Source organism: Paecilomyces variotii, assembly GCF_004022145.1.
Source record: "Paecilomyces variotii strain CBS 101075 chromosome Unknown C8Q69scaffold_1, whole genome shotgun sequence".
NCBI lineage: Eukaryota > Fungi > Ascomycota > Eurotiomycetes > Eurotiales > Thermoascaceae > Paecilomyces > Paecilomyces variotii.
The window spans coordinates 3,256,900-3,283,046 of record NW_021167140.1 but is presented as its reverse complement, the minus strand read 5'-3'; the positions used below and the strand labels follow the sequence as shown (position 1 = coordinate 3,283,046).

Below are 26,147 nucleotides of genomic sequence, written 5' to 3'. Positions count from 1 at the left end.
GGAGCTAACTTTATGTCGGGTCGTTTCGCTTCACGGTAGATAGATGGGCATGTCAGATTGGGCAAGGCTGGATCAAGATTGGCTCGTAAGTAACAACATGGGTATTGTTTATCGGGCATCCTTGTTTGATTTCTTATCAACTGATGTTGCTGCAGATCCGAGAAGTTGGTATTACGCCAAGCGAAGATCCGATCATCCGAAAAGGCTTAGACTTAGCTTAGCATCCAGTCTTTATGGTACAGGCAGTTATGGCGATTTCGTCCAAGGTACGTCAGATTTTGGGGATACTTGTACTGCATGCGGCAATGCTTGAGGGGGTTATAATTCTCTAGCAGGTTTCTGGATGAATGTCATGTAGTATCGAACAGAATAGATGGTTTGATTGATCTTCATGATATCCTCTGGTTCAGCTCGCGTCTGAATTATAGATAATTGATGAAAGAGACGAATGATTGTGCTGGCGATGTTAACCAAGTTATCTAATCGGACAGCGGACACGAGGGCACGTGGGCGGTGAGCATTTACGCGAGGGCTCAGGGCTCTCTGGGTGGTGGGAAAGAACATCACGGACGAGATGAAGATGGATGTCAGTATCAAAAAATGCAAGGAAGAGACATACATTGAACCAATTCCAACTAGCCGCTGTCGATATCCGCGTACTCTATCCTACTTAGTATTGACCGTTCCGTAGTCCGCGAAGCCCACGTGTGGCCGCTGCGGCGTTCCTGTTGCTGCGGGAGTTCTAAGGCCCCTCCAAATTTTGTCGCCCAGCTCCGCCTTCGACTCATACCCCTCCGAAACCGCTGGTTGAGATACTCCCCACTCTCCTGCGAATACTTGAGATTATCTCTCCGTTCGTTCTCCTGGGAGATATTGACGGCTACTGATCGTCTGCAATTGCTCCGTTGGACCCCTTTTCTTTCGCGACTAGACAGTATCCCACCGCGCCCGTTGCGCTCACAGAGCCAAGATGGATTTGGTCAACCAGTCAGTCGACAATTGCGCTCGATTATGCGATTGAGGTATAGACTGCTAACAACTAGCAGCCTAGAAGGAAGACTTCTTTTCGCAGTCCCAAAGAGCAAGTGCCCGCTGCCTCCCTCTCGAAATACCAAGATTCGCAGGCCATTGCCCCGGAACTAGAAGCGCAAAAGGCTAACAGATTACTGAGTCTAGAGGGTCGACTCCAGCAGGCTACTCTGGATCTGCTCGCAGGATGTGATATCCAGTTCCGTCGCGAGACCCGTCTCGACATTGCCCTCGTCAAAAACCTGCCCATCGCGCTTATCTTCCTTCCTGCCGCGGACATTCCTACCTTCGTTGGAGAGGGACGAGTGGACCTGGGTATCACCGGTCAGGATCAGGTTGGAGAACATGATGCTGCTCTGCCAGCCGGCGAGACGTCTGGTGTCGAGGAAGTTATGGACCTAGGCTTCGGCCGCTGCAAGCTGCAGGTTCAAGTGCCGGAGAAGGGAACGATCACCGACCCCAAGCAGCTCATCGGACGTAATGTCGTGACCAGCTTCACGGGACTCACGGAGGCTTTCTTTGCTAAGCTGGAAGGCAAAAGTGAAAAGAGCGAGCTTACGACCAAGATCAAGTACGTCGGTGGTAGCGTTGAGGCCGCATGTGCGCTAGGCGTGGCCGATGGTATCGTCGACCTGGTTGGTAAGTAACATGGGCATGAGCCGGAGATATAAGACCCTTGCTGTGTCTTCATACTGACATATTGCGCAGAGTCTGGTGAGACCATGAAGGCGGCTGGATTGAAGGCGATCGACACCGTCATGGAGAGCACCGCAGTGCTGGTGAAGTCGAGAGGCACCAAGAACGAACTTGTCGAGCTCATCGCCTCGAGAATACGTGGTGTTATTAGTATGTTTTTTTTTTTACTAATCACCCAGAAAAAAACTGTTCACAGGGTGCTAACATATGCTTTACAGCCGCTCAACGATACGTTCTCTGCCAGTACAACATCCCTCGCACGGAGCTGGCTACCGCGTCTAGGATCACTCCCGGCAAGAGAGCGCCGACTGTGACCGCCTTGGAGGACGATGGCTGGGTGGCCGTCAGTTCCATGGTCGAGAAGAAATCCATCGCGACGGTTATGGACCAGCTGACCGAGGTTGGCGCCACGGATATTCTCGTCATGAACATCGCCAACTCGAGAACCGCTTAGACGTTTATGCAATAACCTTGTCTACTATATCCTTCTACATTTTCTCGTAACTGAGCATCGACGTCACGGAACAGAAAAAAAAGAAATTGCCCCTGCTTTTGATTATGTCTTTGGTCTTGGAGGGATCACGTTTCGGCTCTTTTCCTTTCTCTTGGTTCTATGTTCAACTTGGAAGCATCAATGGTGTCATGTCGCATTTGGGACGATTACAAAAAGACAAAAGCTGTGAAGAAGGACATACCTAAGATGTATAGAGGACATCATTTACTTTGAACTACGATAGATTTGCGACCTGTTTTAAAGCTCAAGTCTTGCTGCGGGTCGAATGTATTTGACCGTATATACTTTTTAGCATCATCGAGCGATGAAGGGAGTATGATCTTCATTTACTGTCTATGTTCATCAAACTCCAAATTAGATCGTCCATAACGGTTGAGATTAAACATAATCATACATGATCGTTACTATGCTTCTTTGCACTATAATACAGCGTTTTTATTTGCCGTGCATCCAGCTATTATATTAACATCCTTTTTTCCCGGCTTATAGATCAGGTTAGACCGTCCCAGCAGCCAAGACATACCCGCCATCAACAACAATGGTCTGTCCGTTCACATACTGATTCGTAGCAGCGAAGAGGACAGCATTGGCCATATCACGCTCATGACCGGGCCGAGCAGCAGGGACCTTCGACTCGTACTTCTCACGCGGGATGGCGCTCTTCTGTTTCTCATCGCTCTCACCGGCAGTCATCTCACTAGGGAAGACACCAGGAGCAATGTTATTGATTCGGATCTTCAGATTCGACGACGCTACCTCGTGCGCAAGCATTCTGTTCAGATGGATCGCTGCCGCCTTGGAGGCGTTATAGGCGAAGTGGTGCTGAGAGGTCTTGACAATGCCGGAGATCGAAGAGATATTGATGACTGTACTGGAGAAGCCGTATTCGGCCTCAGTGCCCTTCTGCAAGAGCGGCAGGAAGGCCGTCGTCATGAGATAGAGTTGATAGACGTTCGTGCGCCACACATTCTCCCAGTCCTCGACGTTGGCGGCTTCTTGGTCAAACAGGTTCTTGCGGAGCTCGTGCGGGTCCTCGGGCTCGGTCGCAGTCGTTGTGCTGGAGATACCGGCGTTGTTGATTAGGATCGAGACGTGCTTTTCCCGAGACTCGATCTCCTTGACGAGCTTCTGCATTTCTTCTTTCTTTGAAATGTCGGCGTTGATGGGGATGATCTGGCCGGGGATATTCTTCCCGTAGAGTTCGGCGACCCTGTCGAGCTTCTCTGATGTCCGGCCGACGATGTATACCTTGGCTCCGTTGACGGCGAGGGCTTGTGTGGCCATCAGGCCGATACCAGAGCCTCCACCCGTAATCAAGGCAACTGTGAGAAGTTACATGTTAGCCATGAATGGTCTAACGTATACATTGGAAACAGTTGAAAGGAAAGAGAGAACACCCATACCTTTGTCCTTGACATTAAACAGCTCCGAGAGTTTGAACATCTCGTTATTCTGTTGCGCGGCCATTTTCAATTCCGATGATATCTGCAATTTCGGACTCGTACTGTACTGACGAAGAGTGGAAGAGGAAGACGAAGACAATGAAAATGACAATGACTGATGAATAGTGAAAGGCTGCTGCAGCAGGGGCCGGACCTGGCTGGTTTTAAGTGCTCTGCAGCTCCCTGCACTGACTCCTGGCTTTGTTGCCAAGGAGGTAAGACAATGACGTCTACTTGCTGACGGTAACATATTGAAGCCAAGAAAAGAGGATAGAAGAGAGAGATGGCTTTGACGTGAACAGTCGAGTTGAGTAATCGAACCAAGAGAATAACCCACCACTTGGAAACCCCTCAAGCAAAGGAACAGAGCATGAGAATACCATAGACAACTCTAGACCGTTAAGATACTATACCAATATGTACTTTCGTAGCTGTGAAATAATAGACCAATGGCAGCTGGATCGCGACAAGGTGGATGTTGTATGAGGACCCTTGTTTTCCACGGCTCCTGGCATCAGTTCTTGATGATCGTTGCCATAGCCGGGTTATTGAGTCTTGGATCAGCAGGGAAATAATATCTCTACGTCAATTAGAACAAGTTTTGAGCTAGTTAGCCAGTGGATGTTGGTGTAATGATGGGCTGCTGCTGTTCTTGGAATGGAGTTGTTCTCTGTTGTCGAATCGAGTATGCAAATTGTTGGTGGTTGCGGAGTCGCCATCAGCATGACGTTACTTACATGCGAACAACAGCGCCACAACAGCTTGTTTTTGATGTTTTACCAAGACATGGATGGGACAGCTTTCTGTCAATAATACGTGCTGATTTATGATTAGGAATTGTTTGTTTCCTTTTTTTTCGTTTTTTTCTCCTTTTTGTCGCTGCCACTTGACTTAGCACCGCCAACCACTATGATGATATACTTAGGCCAATTCAGAATATCCTACGAACCATAACTGGAACCGTGGCAGGGTCCAAATGACCACGTGGGGTCATTCCCCGTGGGAAAATGAGCAGTTCCTTGGGAACAATGGAAGAGTCTGGGCCTCTGATCTTCAAAATTCTAGGTGTATGTATGTATCTACATACGTACGCTACTGTAGAACAGCCTCACAAGGGCAACAGCTGCTCCACATTATCGGGATATACTTCCGCCTGTGAGAGCTGCGACACCATGGAGCTACTGAAGTACTCGTACAGTACAATGCCGTGTATACAAAGGAGAAGACTACAAGTTTGACCTGGGTGCTTCAGTGACGGCCTCGCTCATTGGAGTCACCTCAACCATCATCTTGCCGGTGTTGCGACCTGCGAACAGGTCGACGAGCGCCTGGGGAGCGGCTTCTACGCCGGCCTTGACGATATGCTCCTTGCGTTTGATTTTGCCCTCGCTCAACCATGTTGCCAGGTCTTTCAACGCAGTGGGGTACTGCTTGGCGTAGTCGAACGTGATGAAGCCCTTCATTGTTATTCGCATGGACTGTTATAGTATGTACGTTAGCCTCACTCGTCCATTATGGAGACAATATAATCAGGAGTCTTACAATGATGTTCATGTAGCTGGAGGGTCCCTGAGGTTTCGCCGCGTTGTACTGACTGATAGCACCGCAGATGGCAAAGCGGGCATTCTGAGCTGCACGCGACAGACAGGCATCGAGGATCTCCCCGCCGACATTGTCAAAGAATACATCGATATATTCCGGTGTCGCATCCTTGAGCTGCCGTCTCCAGTCGGCATCCCGATAGTTGATGGCAAAATCGAAGCCCAACTCATTCTTCAGATGATCGCATTTGTCCTTGCTACCTGCAAGACCTATCACTCGCTTTGCTCCTTTGATCTTAGCGATTTGGCCGGCCACGGAACCTGTCGCACCAGCTGCACCGGAGACAACAACAGTATCTCCAGCTTTGACGCCTGCCCCCTCCAACATGCCAAAGTATGCCGTCAGACCGGTCAATCCTAGAACCGACAAGACATCCGTAACCCGACCTCCCTTTGGAATAGACACTTTCCGTATCTCCTTTGCTCCCAGCAGGGCATATTCTTGCCATCCTGGCATGGCGGTGACCCATTCGCCCACCTTGTACTGATTCCTGAGGCTGCTGCCAACGGCGATGACTTGGGCGATACCATGGCCACGCATCACAGCGCCACGCTCAACAGGCGCTATGTATGACCGCTTCGCAGTGAGCCACTGGCGCATAGCCGGATCGAGGGACAGATAATGAACCCGCACCAGCACCTTATCCTCTGGCACTTGATCTGGAACAGGCGTTACCTTCAGACCAAACGTCCCTTTCTCCAAGGACGGATCAATGGCCGGGGATGGTGGGTTCACGTAGATCACCTGTTTATTTGACCTGGTCATTTTGACAACTGCGACAGGAAAGAGACTGTGAAAGGTTCAGTGCAGTAATATGTAGAAGCAACCTCGGGAGAATATATTAATGAAGCTCAAGGCTCGAGGGTGACAGTGAAGAGAGAGCAACGGACATCCACATTAACTGTCGGTGGTTCTGGACCCTGACCTTTCGCGTGCATACTGTCGGCATCGCCGAGATCTCAGAGCCTCGGCTCGCGGGGTCAGCCCTGTTGGGGGCAATAAAACCGGCCCGTAAGTCTAGCGCGCGGAGATCAACTGCCCAAGTGAAGTTAAGCTCCCTTTGCAAGACGGTTGATGCCTCGATGAGTCGATAGTGGCATGAAGTTCATAAGTCGTATAACATGTGCATAACTGCGAGTACTCCGTATTGAGTTATTGAGTAGGATTGTTTCATCGACATTCACGATAGACCCTCTGGACCGATGATCGGCACCATTATTTCCAAGTATTTTCAGCCGAGGAAATACTGACAGTGACAATGATGTTGATGTTGATGTTTGTTGACATTTCCGGACTACGTTCAGCATGACGTCACCTGCCAGCGATGATGTAGGTGGACATATATATATACCTAGGTATATATATACTGGTAGCTGCTCGCCTGGCAAAACATGGAATTAATACTCCATACCAGCTCAAGATTTTATATTGATTGATACCATTTTCTCCCGATCAAGAACGGCTCAGCTTATAAAAATCCCACAATGACATCTACTCAGCAGGGACCCCACTCTACCAGCTTGGGAAACAAGCTCGATCCTCGAGTCGATAGCTCAACAGGTACCACAACCTCCACCGGTGATGCAGCGAGCACGAGTTCTTACCAACATGGTCCAGCATCAAGTACCGCCGGACCGCATTCCTCCAACATCGCAAACAAGCTGGACCCCCGCGTCGACAGCGACCTGAACAACCGCGCTCAATATGCTCCTGGAACGACCACCACCGGCAACGCACATGAAGGTGCTACCACGCAGGTTTCGAACCCAGCCAGCGCCAACAATGGACCACATCCCTCGAGCATTGAGAACAAGCTGGATCCTAGAGTGAACAGCAAGACCGGGGAAACAACCACGAAGACCACCAACCAGACGGGTACCGGTGCAAACAGAGCACCTGTCGTTGGAGGATCATCTACTGGAGCTCCTTCAGCCCCTCTCCCTACAAGTAGCAACACGAACAACGCCGGAAGTGCATCCACGGGATACAACCCGGCCACGGGAACCGGTTACCAAGCAGGAACGGACTCTGCCACGGCGTCCAACAGTTACGGCAATTCGGGAACCACGACTAAAACGACTGGCACAACCGGTACTACTGACAGTACCGGTACCACAGGAACCAGTGGAAGCAAGACCGGTGGTCTCAAGGGTGCTCTCGCCGGCATTCATGTAAGCTAATAGCCAGCCATGAACTTGAGGATGAGACGGTACTGATATTTAACACAGGGTGTTGGTGAATCCATTCGCGGATCCATCGGCAAGGCTGTCGATGATGCATTTGGAGATAAGGAGGGCGTGGCCAAGAACGAGGCTGTCACCCGTGAAGGACAGCGTGAGATCCAGACTGGCAACTTCGCCGAGTCTACCAAGGCTCGCGAAGGCACGCAGAGACGGTTCTAAACAGTTCGACTTATGTTTTGACTGAATATTTCAAGAATCCTGTATATTAGTGATGACTTGTATGACTTTGACGATTAGGACAGAGAGATACCACAGGTAAACTGCAATTGATTTTCAGGGATGTTTAGTGCACTGTGCAAGAAGTTGAGGACTAGCTCACTGGTCTCTTGATACAATATTCAGTATTCTATCACCGTCGTGTCTTCTGTTAAATGGATTTTAAGCACCTCATTAGTTCGAAAACATCGTTTCAGCCTATTCTTCATTTTAAGTAGTTCGTTTCTAGACACGGCCTGAACACATTTCAATATAGACTGTCCTTAACTGTCTGGTCTTATTTTGAAGTTCCTTCTCCTGACATGAGTGGATAACAATAATGTCGAATTAGTAGTGGCTTCCCTTTTTCCAATTTAACATTCAATATTCTATTCATAGCGCGTCATTATTAGCGCCTCTAGTCAGCAGAAGCTAGTGGACCTATCTCATACTAGTCTTTCTAGAGCGATGAGTGTGCTGATCGGTCCTTTTCATACCCAAGGCAGCATTCACTAACCAGTCCCAAGGAGGGGATCTGCCGGAGCAATCACATGTACTACTGTACGTTCCAGACTGTCACAGATCAGGAATCAAATTCGAAACCAAGTCGCTTATAACTAGCTGTTTTCTTGAATCTTGTCTTTACTGCCTCAGGCCAAGATGGTGAGCACGTGATTGAGGCCCGACCGAGGCTTCCGGTTCAGGAAGAGAATCAATTTATCAACTTCTTTTTCTTTTTCTTCTTCTTTTTCACATTTGGCCTCCAGACATCATTGCTGCGATAATGGTATTCAACACTGTGTGTTTTCACTACTTTCTGATGGACAGCACTAGGGACGCCAGGCTGACGAACTGCATCGATCTAACGTGAAGCCGTCTATTCTATTGAGGCTGTGCTGGATGAACCAGGCTCCGAAGGTTGGAAAGATCCATCGGGTATTACGGTAACTAGTACATTCTAGCTGTGATGACTTCATGAGAGCGCACAGCAAAGCGCGGGCCGATATATAAGCAAACGTCCGAAACGCCTCTTGCCCTTGGAAATATAGCTCTCGAGCATTCTCCGATACGAATACGGTGAGTGGTTTCGTTGGATCCGCTGGCACGTCGTTTCGATCTCATTCGATCTCCCGAAGCTCCCGGACGAGCGCCTGTGGTTCTGAACTCCAGACGGTGGAGTCCAAAAACTTAGCTCTTACTTCCGTATCCGTGTCGCCTCTCACTCCTGGCTTTGTCACAAACGAAGCGAGGGGATCGGCTTATTCTCCATTTATGATTATTTATGATATTCGATATTCCCCGTTCATAACCGGGACGGAAGACCCGACTACGACATCCTTTTTTATCTCCCAACGAGGCCAACCTGACAGTCGCTCAATGGATCTTACATCTACCCCAGGTTCTACAATTATATGGAGAGCGAGCTTGGCGGGGTAGCAACGGGGCCCGCATTCTGAAGCCAAGAAATTTCTTTGTTCTTATCAATCAACATCCTTTTTTTACCCGTCCGCGCGCGCAGTGTGTTTTCCGATCATGGCCGCGACAAACACACGCGCTGGTGGCGTGCTGCAGCTGCCAGGCGCAATAGAGTCGGAAATGTTGGATGTGTCTGCCTCTGATAGTGAGGTCAATGACTCCTCACGAACAGGTGTCGACACGTCGGAGCAAACTACTAGTTCTGAAAACGAAGACGATCCTCTCAAGATGGTGGATTCTGCGGACGAAGACGAGGCGGACGACGTCATAGGAGTCAGTATCAGCCATGCGCAGTCGCGGATGAAGGCAAGAAGTACACCAGCGGAGGAGAAAGCCAGGGCGATGAATCAAGGCGGCAGCTACTTTGGCACGATTCCAGACGAAGAAGGTGGGCCAGAATATCTACACTCGATAACCACCGAACCGGACTCTCTCGATGCAAAACAGGCTACGGACGAGGAAGATGAGCGAGAAGCAGAAGAGGTTCGACAAACCGAGTTCCCGACGACAGTTCCCAAAGATGGGAAGGAGGGTCCACGTTCTCGGTTTACAAGAACTATCCTGAGTGGTCTACCTACTCGCCCGCGTGCATGGACTGGAGAAGGAGTGGCCAATATCAAGCTGAAGAAGTTTCTTCCCGACTTCAACTCTCTAACCAAGCGATCTTCTCTATCTTCCTTGATCTCCGGACCAGGTCATAACCGCTCCCGAAGTCTGTCAACAAAAGTCGTGAGTGCCAGGTCGGAACCAGTGAAGCAAAAGCAAGCCCTTGAAGATGCGCCCCAAGTTGATCAGCGGCGGCCATATACTAGTGCAGACTATACCAACACCGCGGGTGAGGAGCCAATTTCCGAACTTAAGCCTCTGAATAAATCAACCATGGCGAGACATTCCTACCAACAGAGACCCGGCCTTGCTACAGTTGGACCACCGCTCGCTTTACGCAGGTCAGCGTCTGACCAATCCATATATCTGAGGAATCTGTCACGGACATCTTCCTTGGAAGACCGCTCGCGCTATGAGAATGTGCATTCGCAGGTAAATGTTCGCTTCAAGGCGATTAAGGACAGTCTTCAAGACTCGAGTAGTAGACTATTGAGCATGCCGGGGTTGAATTTTCATGATATGAAGAGCGACTGGGGTTACGGCCGTTTTGTCAGTGACGTGCATCAGCGTCGACTGGGACACACAGAGCATGCAGTTGACGGCGGACGAGCGAAGTTTGACTCACAATCCAAGACTCGGTCGGCTAAGACGAAGAAGGAAGTTTTGTATCCTGCCTTGACACAAGCAACGTCAGTGCTGACCGGCGATGTGGTCGTTTTAGGCGGATACAGAGGATCTGTCCTTCGCTCCGCTAAGCCACCGCACCGCCAACTCTGGGTACCCATGAAAGTTGGTCTGAATATCCGTAAAGTCGACCTTGAAGTTGGCCTGACGCCAGAAGATGAGGGGAAGATGGAAGAGAAGATCATAGCATCCGGCACCCTTTCACATATTGGCCCCGTTGACATTTGTCGGAGGTTGATGAACAAACTACGAAAATGCGAGAATGCGAGAGACGGAAAACTTCGGGTGTGGGACTATGGATATGACTGGCGGCTGAGTCCGCATCTCTTGTCACGCAGGTTGATCGAGTTTTTGGAGAAGCTACCATCGAACAGCCCTGATACACCGCCGGAGAAAAGAGGCGCTTTCGTCGTTGCACACAGTCTCGGTGGCCTGATCACGAGGCATGCTGTCAATCAACGACCGGACTTGTTCGCCGGCGTCGTCTATGCCGGTGTCCCTCAGCACTGCGTCAATATTCTAGGGCCCTTGCGAAATGGAGATGAAGTCCTTCTAAGTTCCCGTGTCCTTACGGCACAGGTGAACTTTACCTTCCGCACGAGTTATGCACTGCTGCCGGAGGATGGCCGTTGTTTTATAAACAAGAAAACAAAGGAAGAATATTTGGTTGACTTTTTCAATGTCGATACATGGGACGAGTATAGACTGTCCCCATGCATAACAGCGCCTCTGCCGCCAATGGGCGGCGATTCGAGGAAGGGCCTTATGGATATCCCCAGCTCGCTTCCGTCCTTGCCAAAGGTCGGAAAGCGATTCTCTACAGTACTTGGCGGGAAAGATGGGACGAACGAGGATCCATCAGCTCCTAAGACGGGCCGCGAACAAGAGCAGGGACGACATGTGCCACGAAATGGCGAAGAGTTGAAGCAAATGTCCAAACCGCGTCATTCTGGGAGCGAACAACAGATCACTACAGCAGCACCTGCAATGCAAGGAGCAATCGGTCCGACCACGAACCCGCGCACAACTACAACTGCTGGGATGGGAACTACAATCCCGAAGCACGAGGCCGTCGCATACCTGCGGCGAACACTGTCCGAGGTCCGTCAATTCAAACAGGAACTCGCATTCAATCCTTCCCACCAGGAAAACAATCGGTATCCCCCGTTTGCAGTGCTATTCGGCAAATCAGTACCCACAGTATACGGGGCGAGAGTCACTTCGCGCGAGCACATAAAGCACCAGGATGCCTACGACGACCTTGCTTACGCTGCTGGCGACGGTGTGTGTCTTGCTTCCGCCGCCATGTTGCCCGAAGGGTACCGGATCATCCGAGATGGGCTCGTCAAAAGTGAACGCGGACATGTGGGACTGCTAGGTGACTTGGAGGGTGCAGGCCAATGTCTGTTAGCAATCGTCCAAGGCAGGAGAGCAGGCGTTGGACTTGGCCGACCGCATGAAGTCTCTGAAGATGCCGCTCAAGCCTGAGTGGAGGAGATATCCTACCGCAAGTACTCTCACTTCACGCCGATGAGATTTTCCGTCTCAATAGTATAAGTATCGGAGCGGCGCATTTTCCACAGCGTCTTGGCCGGCCTTTGCGACTGACCTCGAAAGGAGGTCGGTAGTACATAGCTTATTATATTTAGAAACATCGGCTTGGATTGTCGACATGTGTCTGTTATCATGATGTTCACGAATGAATACCCATCACAGTTCTCAATACAATTTGTCTTAGTTTGATTTTCGGTGGGGCGTGCTTATAGGAAGGGGCTTGAATATAATTATTACCTTGAGAGGATATCTACGTGGATATACAATGATATACTGTACATATATATATATATATATACAGGTAAAGAAGTGTCTTTTGAGTTGCCCCGGAGTCTCGGTCCAGATTTGTATGTACACCAAGAATGAATGATAAGATGTTGATCGGACCAAAGCCCGTGCAATTCCCGGTGCAACGGGATCTAACAATACTGAAGATCCTTAGCTCATTTAATAATATTTTCGGGGATCTCATAGCACCATGTGCGGTTCCGATCACGTCATGGAACGTATTTAGTCAGATTTTCTGCATCCCTTCATTTTCATTTTTAAAGGCTGCAGCGCACCTGGACATCTCGCCAGGTCAGCATAATATATCCTCACAGAAAAGCATTTTTCGTTACCCGAGACCATCAAATTGCCACAACCTCCGCCACCATGATATCCCATCCTCGGACATCCTACCGCCTCGTCGCAAGGGCACTCCGTCCCTTCACACAACCACAACCACAATACATCCGCTCCTTCTCTCAATCGTCTCGCGCCTTGAACAAAATCGCCTTCCGCGTCGACGGCCAAGGCCGTGGCGTTGCGCAAAGCGTCAAAGTCAAAGGCAGCCCTCACTTCATCGAAGTAGACGCCTACCCTTCCTTTGGCGGCAAAGATGCCGCGCCCACTCCCCTCGCATACGCACTGAGCAGTCTCGGCTCCTGCACGCAAGTGACCGGCTCGCTCGTCGCGAAAGATCTCGGTATTACCTTGGGCGACTGGAAGGTCACGGTGAAAGCCGATCTGGATCCTGCGGTTCTGGTTGAGGGGAAGGAAGGGAATGCGAATTGGGATAATGTGGAGTTGAATGTGCATGTGCAGACGGATGCGAAGGATGATGCGCAGTTTGAGAAATTTGCGAATGAGACGGAGAGGAGATGTCCGATTACGCAGTTGTATAAGAGGAGCGGGACGGGCTGGAAGAGTCAGTGGGTGAATGAGAAATTGTGAGAGAGGGAAAGGAGTGTGTGATATGAGGAGGGTTGACTGAAGCATATGGGGAGTTGTTGTTGACTGGATGTGTGGTAACATGTCATTGATACCTATATAATATAACTAGTTATCTGGAGCGAAGCTCGCTAAGCTTGAATTCTCTAGCAACTACTAGGTAGCTCGCCTATTTATCTCTGTGGGTAGAGCTAGAAGGCGTGGGAGAAACTCGCCAAGAGGTCTGCCTGTAGGCAGGCTCCAACAATATATTTGACATCTTGCTATCATCAGTTATATATACTGCTGGGTTGTTATTGGTTTTCTTTTTCTTTTTCTTTTTCTTCTACGTAGTACTGATACTCTACGACTTAGGTGACTGCCGGCTGGGTGGCTTTTATACCTACATTGGGATTATTAGTGTCAAAACACTCGGTTGGCGTTGTGCTAAGCTTGGCTAGAAGGCGCCTTCAACTTGATTTCCCCTGAATCGGGCGAAAGGATGACCCAATGGAAGCAGTAAGTAAGTATCCGGGTCACGATGCCAGAATAATAATAATCATAAGTAATTGAACTGATAATGTGAAGGTGCCCAAAGATTGTAAATCTTAGCCCCGCGTGTTCCTCAAGTCATTATTGTTATCTCCTTCGATTTAGACGCTTGGACATTTTGTCTGGCCCATGGCATGGAGTTGGATAGCGCGCTGGCTAAATCAATAATTATTATTGACGGCCAGATGCTCGGTCGATTTCCACGTGGCGGCGGGGATAAACCTGGAAAAGAATTAGCGATCAGTTCTAGATCGACCCGAACTGTCGGAGTCCCCGGTCTGGGCTGAAAATACCAAATAATAGCTCCTCGAACGTTTAGCGAATTTCCCATAGAGTGTTATTATCTGTTTAGGGACTGTCAGGTACCCGATCGGCTGTTCCCGAGCGTCAATGTTCAACTTGGAGACGAACCATGGGAGGTTTTGGCGACTGTTTGTTTACTCGAGTGCTGCAGGTCCCAAGATCCGTTAAGACCAGGGGTATCCTACTCTCAGTTCCATGGGATCAGATGTGATTCCCCCCGCTGTCTACTGAAGATTATCACATCTCCTTAAGAATTCATACTGGCACGCAACAACGGAATATACGTTCAGGCGCTGACTCTGGCTGCAGATGATTCAACAGACCCTCTCCTGGTAACTGCATAGAATTTCTCTTCCACTGTTCAAAATCAAGATAGACTAACTAGCGGGACCACGCTCAACAGCGCTAACGTCGCCTGCAATTACCATGATGCCACGAAGCTTGATGGCAACAAACCTCGTGATGCTGAGCAAGACCAAGAGGCACAGAAACTCTAAAGAACACATTTTCCACTCTTGGACGGGCTAGTGTCTTTTGGTAGATTCGTCCTAGAGCCATCATCGCTTCTTCTATCTAGTCTATGCCAAATGGATGGTCAAGTCCGAAAACCGCGGTGGACCTCAGCACGGCTCAGCAAGATACATTCAGCCCAGCAGGCTAGCTGATAACGAAGCATGGCCTGGAACGACTAGATGGCCAGTATATCAACATCTGTCTGGGGCCCCACGATGTATAATATATCTTCTTTCACTCTGTCCCATTGTGAGGTTTGATCCTTGTCTCTCGTTTAAAACCAAGATCTCCTCCTCCTTCTTCTTTCTTTTCTTTTTATATCAAGATTCTCAGTTCTTGGTCGGAATAGAACTACCTGAGGGGCAGACTTTCGATTCCAGGGAGATAATCACCCAAAATGATCGGGCCTCGAGCATCTCTGCTCAGTGCTGCGCTTCTGCTGGGAAAGGCCTGTGTGGCTGTGTCCTCGTCTACCTGCTATGACCAGCAGGCCGTCTCCAATCCGTCCTTCGAAGATGGACTCACAGACTGGACCGTGACACGCGGAACACCGGTAGTCGTCACTGGAGATGCTCCCGATGGGACTCATTACCTGTAAGCCTGATCTAATAATCTCTACTACATTTTTTTTTTTTTTCAAGAAAAAAGAGGGGTGCCAGCATGACTTCATAGAAAAGAAACAAGAGCTAATACTGTAATATCTTCCTAGCTCGCAAACTGCTTACAATGAGGGTTATGAACTATACCTTACTCAACAGCTCGAGGGACTTGATACGAGTGCAACCTACACGGCATCTTTTACGTGGAAGGTAAACCTTTCCCGCGCAAACGTTTACGGGGGTGTCTGTTCGGTTGGTATTTATCACGATAACATCCAAAGCTCCATCGCCCAAACTGAGCAGCCAATCCTACCAAATACTGTTGATCAATGGTACACGGTCACGAGCTCATGGATACCTACGAGCTCCAACCCCACTCTGATCTTCTACGGGTTGTGTGAATATCCGTACGCAATTGGTAACTTGGAGTTAGAAGTGGACAACATTGAACTGACGACGGAGGTTTGTTGTACGACATCGTCTACTCCAACTCCCACTCCGTCTTCGATGCTAGTTTCGAGCCGCATGCCTCTTTCGATCTCCTCGAGCAGAGTGTCCCCATCTCCGTCTTCAACGCCGATTGCTTTCTCTAGCCCATCGGCGAGAACACCTGCTGTGAGCCCGAGCAAGTCGTCTGCACTGCCATTGTCTTCGTCTTCTTTCTCTGCATCTAGTTCTTCTGCGAGAAAACCTGTTGGTACATCGATCAGGTCGAACACGCCATCGGTATCGGCGTCATCTTCAGTGGTCTCAAGCAGTCCTGTTCGTACGCCCGCCAGGTCATCCCCGTCGCTGTCTTCCACGGTATTTCCAGCTGCTAGTCCTGCGATTCCTACCAAAGGTGCTAGCGGACTGCCTTCTTTCAGCTCCTCCGGGTCGCCGTCTTCTAAGCCGGTGTCTGCTTCTGGTTCTGCAGTGAAAGTCCCTACCGGAGGCGTTAGCAGGTTGCCTCTCAGTTCTTCTGCGGTTATCTTACCATCGCCGTCTGTGGACCCCAGCGGACGCAATCCATCTGCTTCGGGTTCATCCGCGTCGTCCACTCCGGCGAGTATCCTTCCTCCTTCCAGATCTACTACTGGAGCAACGGATATCCAGTCCTCCCAGCCATCGACATCTCCAAAGTCTACTACGTCGACGATCTTCTCCACGGTAACTGCAACTATCACTGCGTGTCCCTCTTCAGTCCAGAACTGCCCTGCGAGGTCTAAGACTACATATCTCACTACCAAGACGATTGCCATCTCTACTACTATCTGCCCAGTCACCGAGACCCAGGAGGCGTCTGTGACCGCAGCGCCAGTAGCGTCAAGCCGCTCTGACAGCACCGCCCTGTTCACAACATCGACGGTCTATTCGACGAGAACTGCAACCATCACGGCTTGCCCCTCGACAGTGACAAACTGCCCTGCCAGGGCTAAAACCACGTACCTCACTACTGAGACTGTCCTCGTCTCGACCACTGTCTGCCCGCTTACAGAGACCCAAGCTGCATCTGCTCCTGGACTACCTCAGGCATCAAGTGACGTTGACACAACCCAATTCATTACCTCAACAGTGCTCTCCACGAGGACCGCAACGATCACAGCCTGTCCATCCACGGTCACAAACTGCCCCGCTTCAGCTAAGAGCACATATGTCACTACTGAGACCCTCGTCGCTGCTACTAGCGTGCAGACAGTTACTGAAGGCAATCAGCCTGCAGTCACTGGAAGCCCCATGGGATCGAACCCCAGTGTGCCCTCCGCAGCCTCTGAAGGATCAGTTACTTCAACTGTGTACTCATCGATGGCTGTCACTGTAGTTGGCTGCTCCAATGGCCAATCAAAGTGCTCTGATTCTGCTAAATCGAAGCAGATCAGCACTACTCTGGTCCCTGTCAGCACTGTAGTCCTACCTGCGCCAGGCATCTCTGAGACCACTTCTCCCATTTCGATTGCTACCGCACCCATCAAGCCAGCGACTCAGACACCTGGGTTCTCATCCCTGCCGACAATCGCGTCAAACTCATCATCAAACGGCTCGTTCATTTCCTTTGCGCCGACTAGAACTGCGACCTTCGGATCCGCAAGCGGTCTTCACACGTCTACTTCACTCCCTGTTCCTCTTGAGACCTCCGCTTCTGGCCCAAGCGCACCTGTCTTCACCGGAGCAGCTTCCCGCGACACCTGGAACTTGACGAGTCTTGTGCTGTTTATGGTTTGTGTCATCTTGATGGCTATCTAATAATCTGATGCCCTAACCGCGAACAATGCATTTCTTATCCTCTATATATAGATAGATGTGGCATGCTACAGATAATGTTTATATGTATATAGTATAAACGATATTATACATAATGACCCACTAAGTTCTATTCTCTTACATTCCTACTAGGTTAAACACACACAGAAAAAGAGTTACGACTTATGATCTTCGCAGCTAGAAATATACAGACATGTATCTACAACGGAAATACTCAACAATCCCGGACGATTTACCGCGTTAGTAGAAGCTGGGGATATCACACTTCTCCATCTTCTAGGTGGGCCTCAAACGGGACCATCCAACCGTATGATACTAACGGACAAGATCGCCATAATCCATCTCAGGCCCTACCCCAGCCAGGAGATCTAACCATCTATCCATATACTTTTTACCAGCCCTTAGTATTATCCGGTCTATCCCCCCTAAAAAGGACACTCTCTATTACGATCCCTTCCGCTCCAATGCATTAGAATGAAAAAGGACAACATCCACAGAACTGAAAGATACGACCTGATCCGGTTATCATTTGATATAATCCCAATATCCTATCTAACTTGCGTCGATCGGTGGATCTGCACGGTCCGCCTATAGCTAGCTAAATACCAAGATGATTGGCGATCAGTAAGGATGTCTGAGTAAATGATATTATCCTCCGTATATTAGTTACACTGGGTATTCTTTACACCAGGAGCCGGCTTGGTTTCGAAGGTCCAGATTTGTATGAGAGTCTATCTATACGGAGTACTTCCGAGGACGGTTTGATATATATACTTCTACTAAGGACCTCCCTTTCCCAGTTACATGTAGGGTACTACCGAAGTTAGAGTAGAGTACATGTCAAGCAAACAAGCTATCTATCCTTCCTCTCATCATGACCTAACTAATTACTATACACACAATAGTTAGCCCGTCTATTCTTCAGAGATTGGAAAGTAAAGTAAAATTCCCCAGCAAATATCACCCTTGCAATAATAACGCAACTACCCAAAACCAACATAATCACACGCAAACTACGGAGTAGCACAGACCCGAAGTTTCAGTTCCTTTTTTTTTCCTCCTTTCATTAGCTGTTAACAAGCATAATTTATCTTATCTCAGGGAACGGGGAGGAGCCAAGAGCATAACGCAGGGGACAGGGGGTAACTACAAAAGTTCGGGGAAAACGGGAGTTGTATGTACCGTGTCATGCAGTCCTAAAAGTGCGCTTTTGTCATGTTATCAATTGTTCCTTTTCCCCGGATACGGCTGGGTGGGGTAACTACTTGTACCCCGATGTAGTACGGAGTATATACTTTGATAGACCCCGGTTCTTCGTCTCTGGAGACTTGATTATGGTACTCTAGTTAGTTAGTGCGGTTAATGCTTGAGCTTCTTTTTTTTTATATATACAGGGTATCTATCTAAAAGGTAACTAGACAAGTTATAACTAACGAACTGGGAAAAGAACAACAACGATTAATAATAATAATAATAATGCATTAACTATCATCATCCCTGAACACTGAAACCGGGGTGTATCCGCTATTGCTCCGTGCTGCGTACTTCCGCTCCCGTACCCCCATACCGTGCATGGTTTAGGGTGAGTCTCTCTCTTAAAGTATGTGCGTTAGTTGACTAGCATATGCTGTGGATAGTATAGTCTAGTTACTTAGCATAGTCTTGACAGGGATAGTTAGTTCTTCGTTTTGTCGTAGCTACCGAAGGATCTAGACTAACTAACTAACTGAATAATCAGATCGGAGAATTGCCACCATCTGCTAAGTATCTGCCGAATGATATACATTCTAAAACACGAGGTTAGTTTGAAAAGCTCAGATCACCTCCCTTTCCCCGAAAGGAAGAAAGGTTTTCGGCTCCGTTAAAAGGATGTTATATCACTACCTAGTTAGGGTGCGCGGTTGAAATGGGCTATTTCATACCAACCTGATGGGATAATACGATTTTGAGCCGTTCCTCAGCTGCACTGATAAGGACGAGGGTAAGGTAAGCGTTCCTGTTGTAGACGTCACATTGGAAAGAAAGGTGTTCGGCCAAACATGATAATAAGCTTTTCATAGCGTTTCAGATGTACTCCAGGGTCAATTCAGCCGAGAATTGGTGGCGGTATTGTGAGCCTTGCCACCATAACAACTAGTTACTATGGGGCTATCTCGTATTTTGGTGGCCTACTTAGTGGGTGGGATTAGCATCTTAGGTTCTTGGTAGGGCAACACGAGGCTTAAGGTTCCCAATGATATGGAGTCTGTTTCTTCAGATATTGTAATATTCTGGTTTGGAGAGAATTTAGTCCAGGAGGGTTGAAGAATCAAATCACTTTTCTGAGCTAGTAATATGAGCAGAACAAAAAAATTATAGAGTAGAAGAAGAAGTCGTATTTGCATATTCTCTCGCACGCGAATTGCTTCTAGACTCTTGTATCCACCACGGTCATTTACATCATCAACGTCGATAGATGAAAAACTCTTGGACATCAGTATACAGGAAGCTGAAGAAGCGGAAAGACGAGTTCTAAATAGATAAGAAAGGGAAAGGAAAAATACATGCCAGGGATTATATGTATATGTTGCGGACGGGGACTCGCCCCTTGGTTTCAGGAAATATTATCATCGGGTTCATGCGTGTGTAAAGGTACAGAACGTACAAGAAACGAGGGAAATGGGAAAGTGGAATTACAATGCTTGCAGGTAGCCGCCCTGCACATATAGAGGTATACAAAAGAATGACATGCTTCCATTGCTCCTGGGCGCCGTCCGTCGATTGCCGTCTACCACATTCTGTTCGAAGTCGCAGTACGTTCAGGCATACGCGGTTCTTCCGGCAGGTCCCTACTCGAGCGTCCGCTTTGGTCGTCTGGGTACGCTGGTTCGGAAGTAACCTCGACAGTTGTCTCCTGGTACACTTTGCCAAACTCAGGTCCCTTCGGGACGATATCGTCTGTGGAACCGTCGCGGGCATGGGATGAGTCGTCAGCATCGTGACCCCGGAGGGCACTCCGGTTCGCTTTCTTGTCGACAGTAATGAGCGTGATGTTGTTTCCGACACCACCACTCTTCGGGCCGTTGCTGAAGATGTGGTTGTAGCTGCGATCGCGGCTAGGTTCGGATTCGATGATGAGATTCTTGCGGGTCAATGTGTATATGAGCACGTCGACCCAACCGGAACTGGTCATCATTGCTCCTGAGAGACAGAAATAGGCCATGCCAGGTGTGTTTCCCCGAGCAGATGCCATGCGGCCAGCCGCAAGTGGAAGGGATAATACCAAATAAGCAAGTGGGTAGACAACCATGTAACTGACGACACGTCTCAGACGTTGCAGACTTTCCCTCTGGCTATTGCCTAGGATAGCAGACTGATGGATCCGCCGGCGCAGCTGGAAGAACATAATAGCGTACAAAGTGACGGTGCCGAACTCGGCCAGGAAGATCCAGATATAATGCGTCCACAATCGATCGGGTTCGAATGCGTCGTCAATCCAGCACTATGCGCGCACATCAGCAATGACATCAAGGGATCAAAGCACTGCAGAACAACATACCCAAGCCCCTGACGGAATGAAAACATCTACACCACCATGAGAGCCGATAGGGATGACCACCAGTATGCCCACAAAGACCCATATTCCGATCACAGACACGACGAATGCCCTATGTGAGAGTTTGCGGCCCAGTGTGACCATCATGAACGTATGGGCTGCGATTATCAGGACAAACAGGCCAGAGCCCGGATCACCAATCTGCAGCCATAGGCCCTGAAGGAAGCAGGCTGTTGATGGTGAGTCTATCCTGTTGTGCGCGATCCAGTGGGTACATATCAGGAAAGCGATAGACTGTTGGAGGTCCGCCAAAACGAGGTTGTAAATAAGAATGACATATTGGTTATAACCGATGTAACGAGCGTAGCTTTTCTTCCAGAAAATCAAACGATAGGAGATGAAGAGCAGCAAAGACAGTGTTGCAAGCACCGAGATCACTGCAAGGACCGAAATGGCGATGAGACCCTTTCGCTGGACATCTGGCAAAGGACTAATTATCGTATGGCCGCCGCGAGGGTACCAGTTTTTCCTCCAGTGTTCCCTCTGCCTTCGCCCTGTCGAGGGCGCGCACCAGCTTCACAGCCTGGATGAGGTTCATTGCGAGTTCGTTCGCAATAGTGGATAGCTTCCGTCAAGGCGCATTGTTTCCCTTTCCAGGAAATTTCAGAGACCGCAAGATGGACCAGACGCCGAGAGCCTTCCCAGATATAGTACCTGAGATCGGCCCTTAAAACACCTGCTCAGGGCGGGGACCACAGACATCGAGACTCAGCGATCGCTGCAGAAACTGGCCCGAGTCGTAAAAGGGAAAGGGGAGACACAGATCCCCCGAGACGATCCTCCGAGCAGAATCAGTTTCCTATCACCATAACGTTTGATGTCTCGTCAGAGAGTTACCGCCAGTCCTCATCTGGCTGCGTCTTTCGGGCCGGCATCCCCTAGAGGCGTGGATCATAGGGCTTCCACTTGTCGACTAGGGCTGCACTATAGAAGACGTGGAAAAGTCCGTCGAAGCTTTCGCTGGCACAGTTAATCGCCAATACGAGGCATCAATCCGCGAACGCCCAGACGTAAGCGAGAGAGGTTGCCACGCCATAGCTCCAGGTACCAGGTTTTGTCCCCCTGACCCACCGTTGGCGGACGGCATTGTTAGAGACAGTTTTCGTTGGACAATGGATTTGGAGAAGATGGTCATCAGCCTGGATTGGGCGTTTGAGAGACAGCGAACGCACCGGCCCTCGTGCCGGGATCAAGTGTCATCGTCTTGGGTTTGGCTTACGCCACCGGTGAACCGTTGCAGTATAGGACATCAAACTGACATGCAGATAGAGATGAACATAGCTTATTTTCCCATCAGATGGACAGAATAAACGTCCGATGTTGGTATGTTTCTGCCACCTGGTGACCAGCACTGATCTCTTGCCATCGAGATCTGGCTGACACGATGTGTCCATGGTACATCTAGCAATGGACGGCCGGTCGACTTGGTCTGGGGGAGCGCGGGGACCCCAAGATCCGACCCACACATCTTTAGGGGATTCTGTGTATTATTGTTGCTCCGCACACTAGAATAATAATATGCCGTGCTGACCCTATGGTACTGCAAGATTGTGCCCGGTTCCCTATCCGAAACTGGCGCTGTTTAACTGCCGTCGTCGCACTGCCTCGGGTGCCACCCGAAGATTCTCTCTACTTACAGAAGGCGTTATCGTTGTCATGAAGGCGCCAGAAGCTCCTGGACGCCCCTCTCCCTTTTGCAGGGAGACGGATTCCCACCTCGATTGATTGTAGGCGGCGTGGTCGACGCGATAATGCGAAACCATCGACTTGGATGATCGATAGACTGGAAGAAAATAAGCTTCAGGTTCGTAAACAGGTACACGGATGCGGAGTGACCAGCTCGCGGGGGGACCACGGTCTGATGCCCTGTCAGGGGCAAAAATGAAGTTGGAGAATACGAGCTCTCCACATGGCGGGCCCGTCGAGCTCAGTCTTGACGGCGCTGAGTGGTAAATCAGTAATAGAGCGGCGCAAATTCAGCATCAAGTTTTGTCATCCGTTACCGCGAACCCACTGCCGATGAGTAAAGAGTTTTTCGTCGAGCGAGGCCGCATGGTTAGAGTCAAGTTCCCTGGTCGGCATGGGAGTCATATCACGCTGCTAAATTCTCTTGGCAGTCTTCTGGCGCATGCTTGACCAGGTAGCGTAGATAGCTGACTGACATGAATAATCATGATCCTCTGTCGCAGTAAAAATGTACGGAGTATCTAGTTGTGGGAGTTTCGGCAGGATGATTCCGAAGAGGCTCTGTCGAATTCAGCTAGATACTTGCTCTCCTCTGTCTACAATATTTTTATTTCTCCCATCCATGCCCTGGCATCCGTTATCACGTATCGCTAACACAAATAATGCCCTGGGATCGAACCCCAGTTTGGCCATAACTTTTTGCTCCCTTTCTTTTCCTACTTGAAAGAGTTTATTTTTTTCGTGTCAGTCATATTGTACCTCCACTGCCAATGCTGCCTCTGTTGTGCTTATGTTCATCTTGGCTTGTCTTGTCGTTGCTTGTCTTCTCAAGTGGACTTTCCCCCGGCATGCATGGTTAGTGAAAACTTCTTGCATTTGCAGTAACTGACTAGCTCTACAATATGTTGCCATTGGCAGCTATTACTGGGATCATTTCATTGTTATCCTGAAGGCTCCAGGGGGAACAGCCAACCGGCATCAATAACCCCTCATATCCCTACATAAGAACCCAGAGACACAGTTAACTCTTTGAAGCGAAAACGAACGAGCTGTGAATCGATGCCCGGGATAATCAGGGGCAATAATAGCAACAATGTACTCAGAGCCGCATAGAGCAGCCTCGGGACGAGGTACGAATAGCTCTCGGCCGAGCCCAAACAGCTTATCCTCTGCAGCGGATTGAAGATCAGTGTTTTCCTAGTCGGTCGACTGCCACCTGGGCCTGCTGCGCCGCGCCGCTAATCGAAGAGAAATAATGGCTCTGATTAATATGGGGTAATAGTTCCCCATCATGATGGTGCATTTACTGCACAGAACCTGGAGATCTCTGCTACACTTCCCCCTTTCTCCTTCCGTCCGATAACCATTTGGAATAAGTCGATCCTTTGACGCAGCTTTGAACTATTTCAGTTAGGGCCAGCGTGAAACAAGAAATGACATATTTTATGCTTGAGGGAGGTCTAACAGGGAACGCAAGTCACAGCAAAGTTCATCCAGGCTCTGAAATCGACCACAAGAATGGTGTGGATTACACGCCACGTTAGACATCGGGGGTATCCGGGAGAACGTGGCCAGACTAGTCTATCTAGTCAAATAATCTTTTTCGCGTGTGGAGAGGAACGATTCGACAGCACAGGCCAGGCGAATTTCCGATGGCCTTTTCATTCATCGATTTTCAGTCCCGCCGGCGATTATTAGTGACGGGTAAACTGTTCCGGGCGAAATGTTGGGGTAACGATCGGCGTACGGCGTACTCCTTATTTAATAATAATATAAGAAGTTATGCTGTGCTCTCGGGGATAGGCGTTTAGATAGTGACAATATAGAGACTTTTATGCCCATGCTTGCCACTCGGCTTGCCGTCAAGAAACAGGAAGGACTGCATGCATTCATCCTTGAACAAGATGAGCTATCCACAAAAGCTGGGTTCAAAACATGATCTATAACAGACGACAAGCGGGATGATAGGCAGATACCATGCCATATACACTGACACAAGTTTATGGAATTCGCATCGTATAGATAGGTCCGGAGCGCTTCGCCGTCCGTTCCCTCGTCCCGGGCCGCAGATAACTACTAAGTAACTAAGGTGTGTTTTTTCCACATGGTTTGTTTTTGCATATGACAAGTCTGACGGCCTCGACACCGCTGCTTGACAGCGCATGCGCGTCAATTATTCGATCGCTTAATTGGCGATCAACCCAATGAAGCTCTTGTGGCGTAGTAGATCTTCCACGCATGGGTGCAAATTGCTGATAGAGAGTGATCAGGCCTTTCTCTTTTCTCGTCAGGGGACTTTAGTACTTCTTTCTAGGCTATTCTTCGCCGGACGCTTTGGACATGTGTTGCATAGTGTATATGATATATTGAGAACCCCTCCACTTTTGAAGATTCACGCATCACATCGTTGGACCAAGCAAGCTCGATGTCATCTCACGGCATTTAACGGAATACTACAAAGAAACCACAGATAGTACCCGCCCGATGACTGTTAAATGTAAATCATCCAGAGGAGTTATTCGCGTGGCGTTCCCAGATCAAACCCCTGATGTCTATCGTTAGGGATCCTGCCGCAGCGTGCTGTGCACAGTTCGCCAGTCAAAGCTCAGCTTCAATATGCGAACAGGGATAATACTGCCTTTCATCCGGCGCAGCGACGATTGTCAATGCTGCTCAATCGCTTTTTTTTTTAACTAGTCAGTTTGTTCGCGTAGTTAGTGATTACAAATTCTCAGAATTGCACCTGTGTCAATATTTGCCCCAGGGAGGAACCAGGTATACAACTCGAGTTTGATTTGTTATCCTGGGAACCTCGAAATTCCTTTTATTGCCATATATCTACCTACCAATCATCACCTGGGCTCATTCACCATGACATCGCGACCAGTGTGCACTGGACATGTCATATGTACTTACTAGCGGCAAATGCCGTGCATGTGTAATAGCAAAATTGGCACAATAGCTTATTTCAACTGACGCTCGAATGACACCAATACTTTTTGCTTGAGGCAATAGAAAATTTCGATATCAATTTCTCACCATGCACCGTGAATAGCTAGTTAAGTCGAGAATGCCCGTCCAGTTTACAGGGAACCCAAAACCAAACCCCACTCCAATTGCGGCACAGTTGTAATTGCGCAATGCTGAAGACAGTCAAATTCCTTTTCGCCCTAACGACATCTTCTGAGACTCGACCGGTCACCGCGGAATCGGGTGGATGTGGGACCCCCTACCAACTCTCTAGTAGAGATAGCACTGCTGTATGTAGTATGTACTCAATGGAGGAGCTCCCGACTTCTTGCCTCGGGAGTCGGTACAATCTGGACGGCGACTAATATATTTCAAGATCCACTAGGCCGGCGACTTTATTTCTGCTATCTATGAGAGATGAAGACTGGACCATCCCAAAAATAGCCCATTAAACTA

General features: G+C 49.1%; 8 protein-coding genes across 8 annotated transcripts; 5 read left to right on the top strand and 3 right to left on the bottom strand.

Annotated features, from left to right (window-relative positions):
• Nucleotides 1-554: 554 nt before the first annotated feature.
• On the top strand, nt 555-2,457 carry C8Q69DRAFT_42045 (hypothetical protein). Its single transcript, XM_028628388.1, has 5 exons — nt 555-987; nt 1,047-1,081; nt 1,177-1,668; nt 1,738-1,875; nt 1,944-2,457. Exons 1-5 carry the CDS (start codon nt 971-973, stop codon nt 2,177-2,179), a joined length of 918 nt encoding a protein of 305 aa, XP_028489577.1. The 5' UTR covers nt 555-970; the 3' UTR covers nt 2,180-2,457.
• Nucleotides 2,458-2,585: 128 nt separating this feature from the next.
• On the bottom strand, nt 2,586-4,399 carry C8Q69DRAFT_453030 (short chain dehydrogenase/reductase family). The gene is made up of 2 exons (XM_028629599.1): nt 3,643-4,399; nt 2,586-3,561 (listed from the first exon to the last, which is right to left on the bottom strand). The coding sequence occupies exons 1-2, from the start codon at nt 3,929-3,931 to the stop codon at nt 2,735-2,737; spliced, it is 1,116 nt and encodes a 371-aa protein (XP_028489576.1). The 5' UTR covers nt 3,932-4,399; the 3' UTR covers nt 2,586-2,734.
• A 16-nt stretch (nt 4,400-4,415) lies between these two features.
• On the bottom strand, nt 4,416-6,048 carry C8Q69DRAFT_512638 (alcohol dehydrogenase; the record flags this gene model as incomplete). Its single annotated transcript, XM_028633296.1, has 2 exons — nt 4,416-5,159; nt 5,224-6,048. The coding sequence occupies 2 exons, from the start codon at nt 6,046-6,048 to the stop codon at nt 4,908-4,910; spliced, it is 1,077 nt and encodes a 358-aa protein (XP_028489575.1). The 3' UTR covers nt 4,416-4,907.
• Nucleotides 6,049-6,408: 360 nt separating this feature from the next.
• On the top strand, nt 6,409-7,924 carry C8Q69DRAFT_41926 (hypothetical protein). Its single transcript, XM_028628372.1, has 2 exons — nt 6,409-7,454; nt 7,512-7,924. The coding sequence occupies exons 1-2, from the start codon at nt 6,768-6,770 to the stop codon at nt 7,683-7,685; spliced, it is 861 nt and encodes a 286-aa protein (XP_028489574.1). The 5' UTR covers nt 6,409-6,767; the 3' UTR covers nt 7,686-7,924.
• Nucleotides 7,925-9,317: 1,393 nt separating this feature from the next.
• C8Q69DRAFT_394777 (hypothetical protein) lies at nt 9,318-11,975 on the top strand (the record flags this gene model as incomplete). Its single annotated transcript, XM_028627665.1, has 1 exon — nt 9,318-11,975. One exon carries the CDS (start codon nt 9,318-9,320, stop codon nt 11,973-11,975), a length of 2,658 nt encoding a protein of 885 aa, XP_028489573.1.
• A 720-nt stretch (nt 11,976-12,695) lies between these two features.
• Nucleotides 12,696-13,256, top strand: C8Q69DRAFT_440986 (OsmC family protein; the record flags this gene model as incomplete). The annotated part of the gene is made up of 1 exon (XM_028628711.1): nt 12,696-13,256. One exon carries the CDS (start codon nt 12,696-12,698, stop codon nt 13,254-13,256), a length of 561 nt encoding a protein of 186 aa, XP_028489572.1.
• A 3,218-nt stretch (nt 13,257-16,474) lies between these two features.
• C8Q69DRAFT_453020 (hypothetical protein) lies at nt 16,475-17,487 on the top strand. The gene has a single exon (XM_028629598.1). The coding sequence runs from the start codon at nt 16,916-16,918 to the stop codon at nt 17,420-17,422; it is 507 nt and encodes a 168-aa protein (XP_028489571.1). The 5' UTR covers nt 16,475-16,915; the 3' UTR covers nt 17,423-17,487.
• Nucleotides 17,488-20,207: 2,720 nt separating this feature from the next.
• Nucleotides 20,208-21,573, bottom strand: C8Q69DRAFT_440984 (G protein-coupled glucose receptor regulating Gpa2-domain-containing protein; the record flags this gene model as incomplete). Its single annotated transcript, XM_028628710.1, has 3 exons — nt 20,208-20,921; nt 20,979-21,446; nt 21,496-21,573. The coding sequence occupies 3 exons, from the start codon at nt 21,571-21,573 to the stop codon at nt 20,208-20,210; spliced, it is 1,260 nt and encodes a 419-aa protein (XP_028489570.1).
• Nucleotides 21,574-26,147: the final 4,574 nt, after the last annotated feature.

Coding starts and splice junctions, on each gene's coding strand:
- C8Q69DRAFT_453030 (XM_028629599.1), bottom strand. CDS start 3,931: ATGTTACCGTCAGCAAGTAGACGTCATTGTCTTACCTCCTTGGCAACA. Junction 3,562..3,642: donor GTTTAATGTCAAGGACAAAG/GTATGGGTGTTC, acceptor AACTTCTCACAG/TTGCCTTGATTACGGGTGGA.
- C8Q69DRAFT_453020 (XM_028629598.1), top strand. CDS start 16,916: ATGGGATCGAACCCCAGTGTGCCCTCCGCAGCCTCTGAAGGATCAGTT.
- C8Q69DRAFT_42045 (XM_028628388.1), top strand. Junction 1,082..1,176: donor TCTTTTCGCAGTCCCAAAGA/GCAAGTGCCCGC, acceptor TACTGAGTCTAG/AGGGTCGACTCCAGCAGGCT. Junction 1,669..1,737: donor TGGTATCGTCGACCTGGTTG/GTAAGTAACATG, acceptor CATATTGCGCAG/AGTCTGGTGAGACCATGAAG.
- C8Q69DRAFT_41926 (XM_028628372.1), top strand. CDS start 6,768: ATGACATCTACTCAGCAGGGACCCCACTCTACCAGCTTGGGAAACAAG. Junction 7,455..7,511: donor GTGCTCTCGCCGGCATTCAT/GTAAGCTAATAG, acceptor TATTTAACACAG/GGTGTTGGTGAATCCATTCG.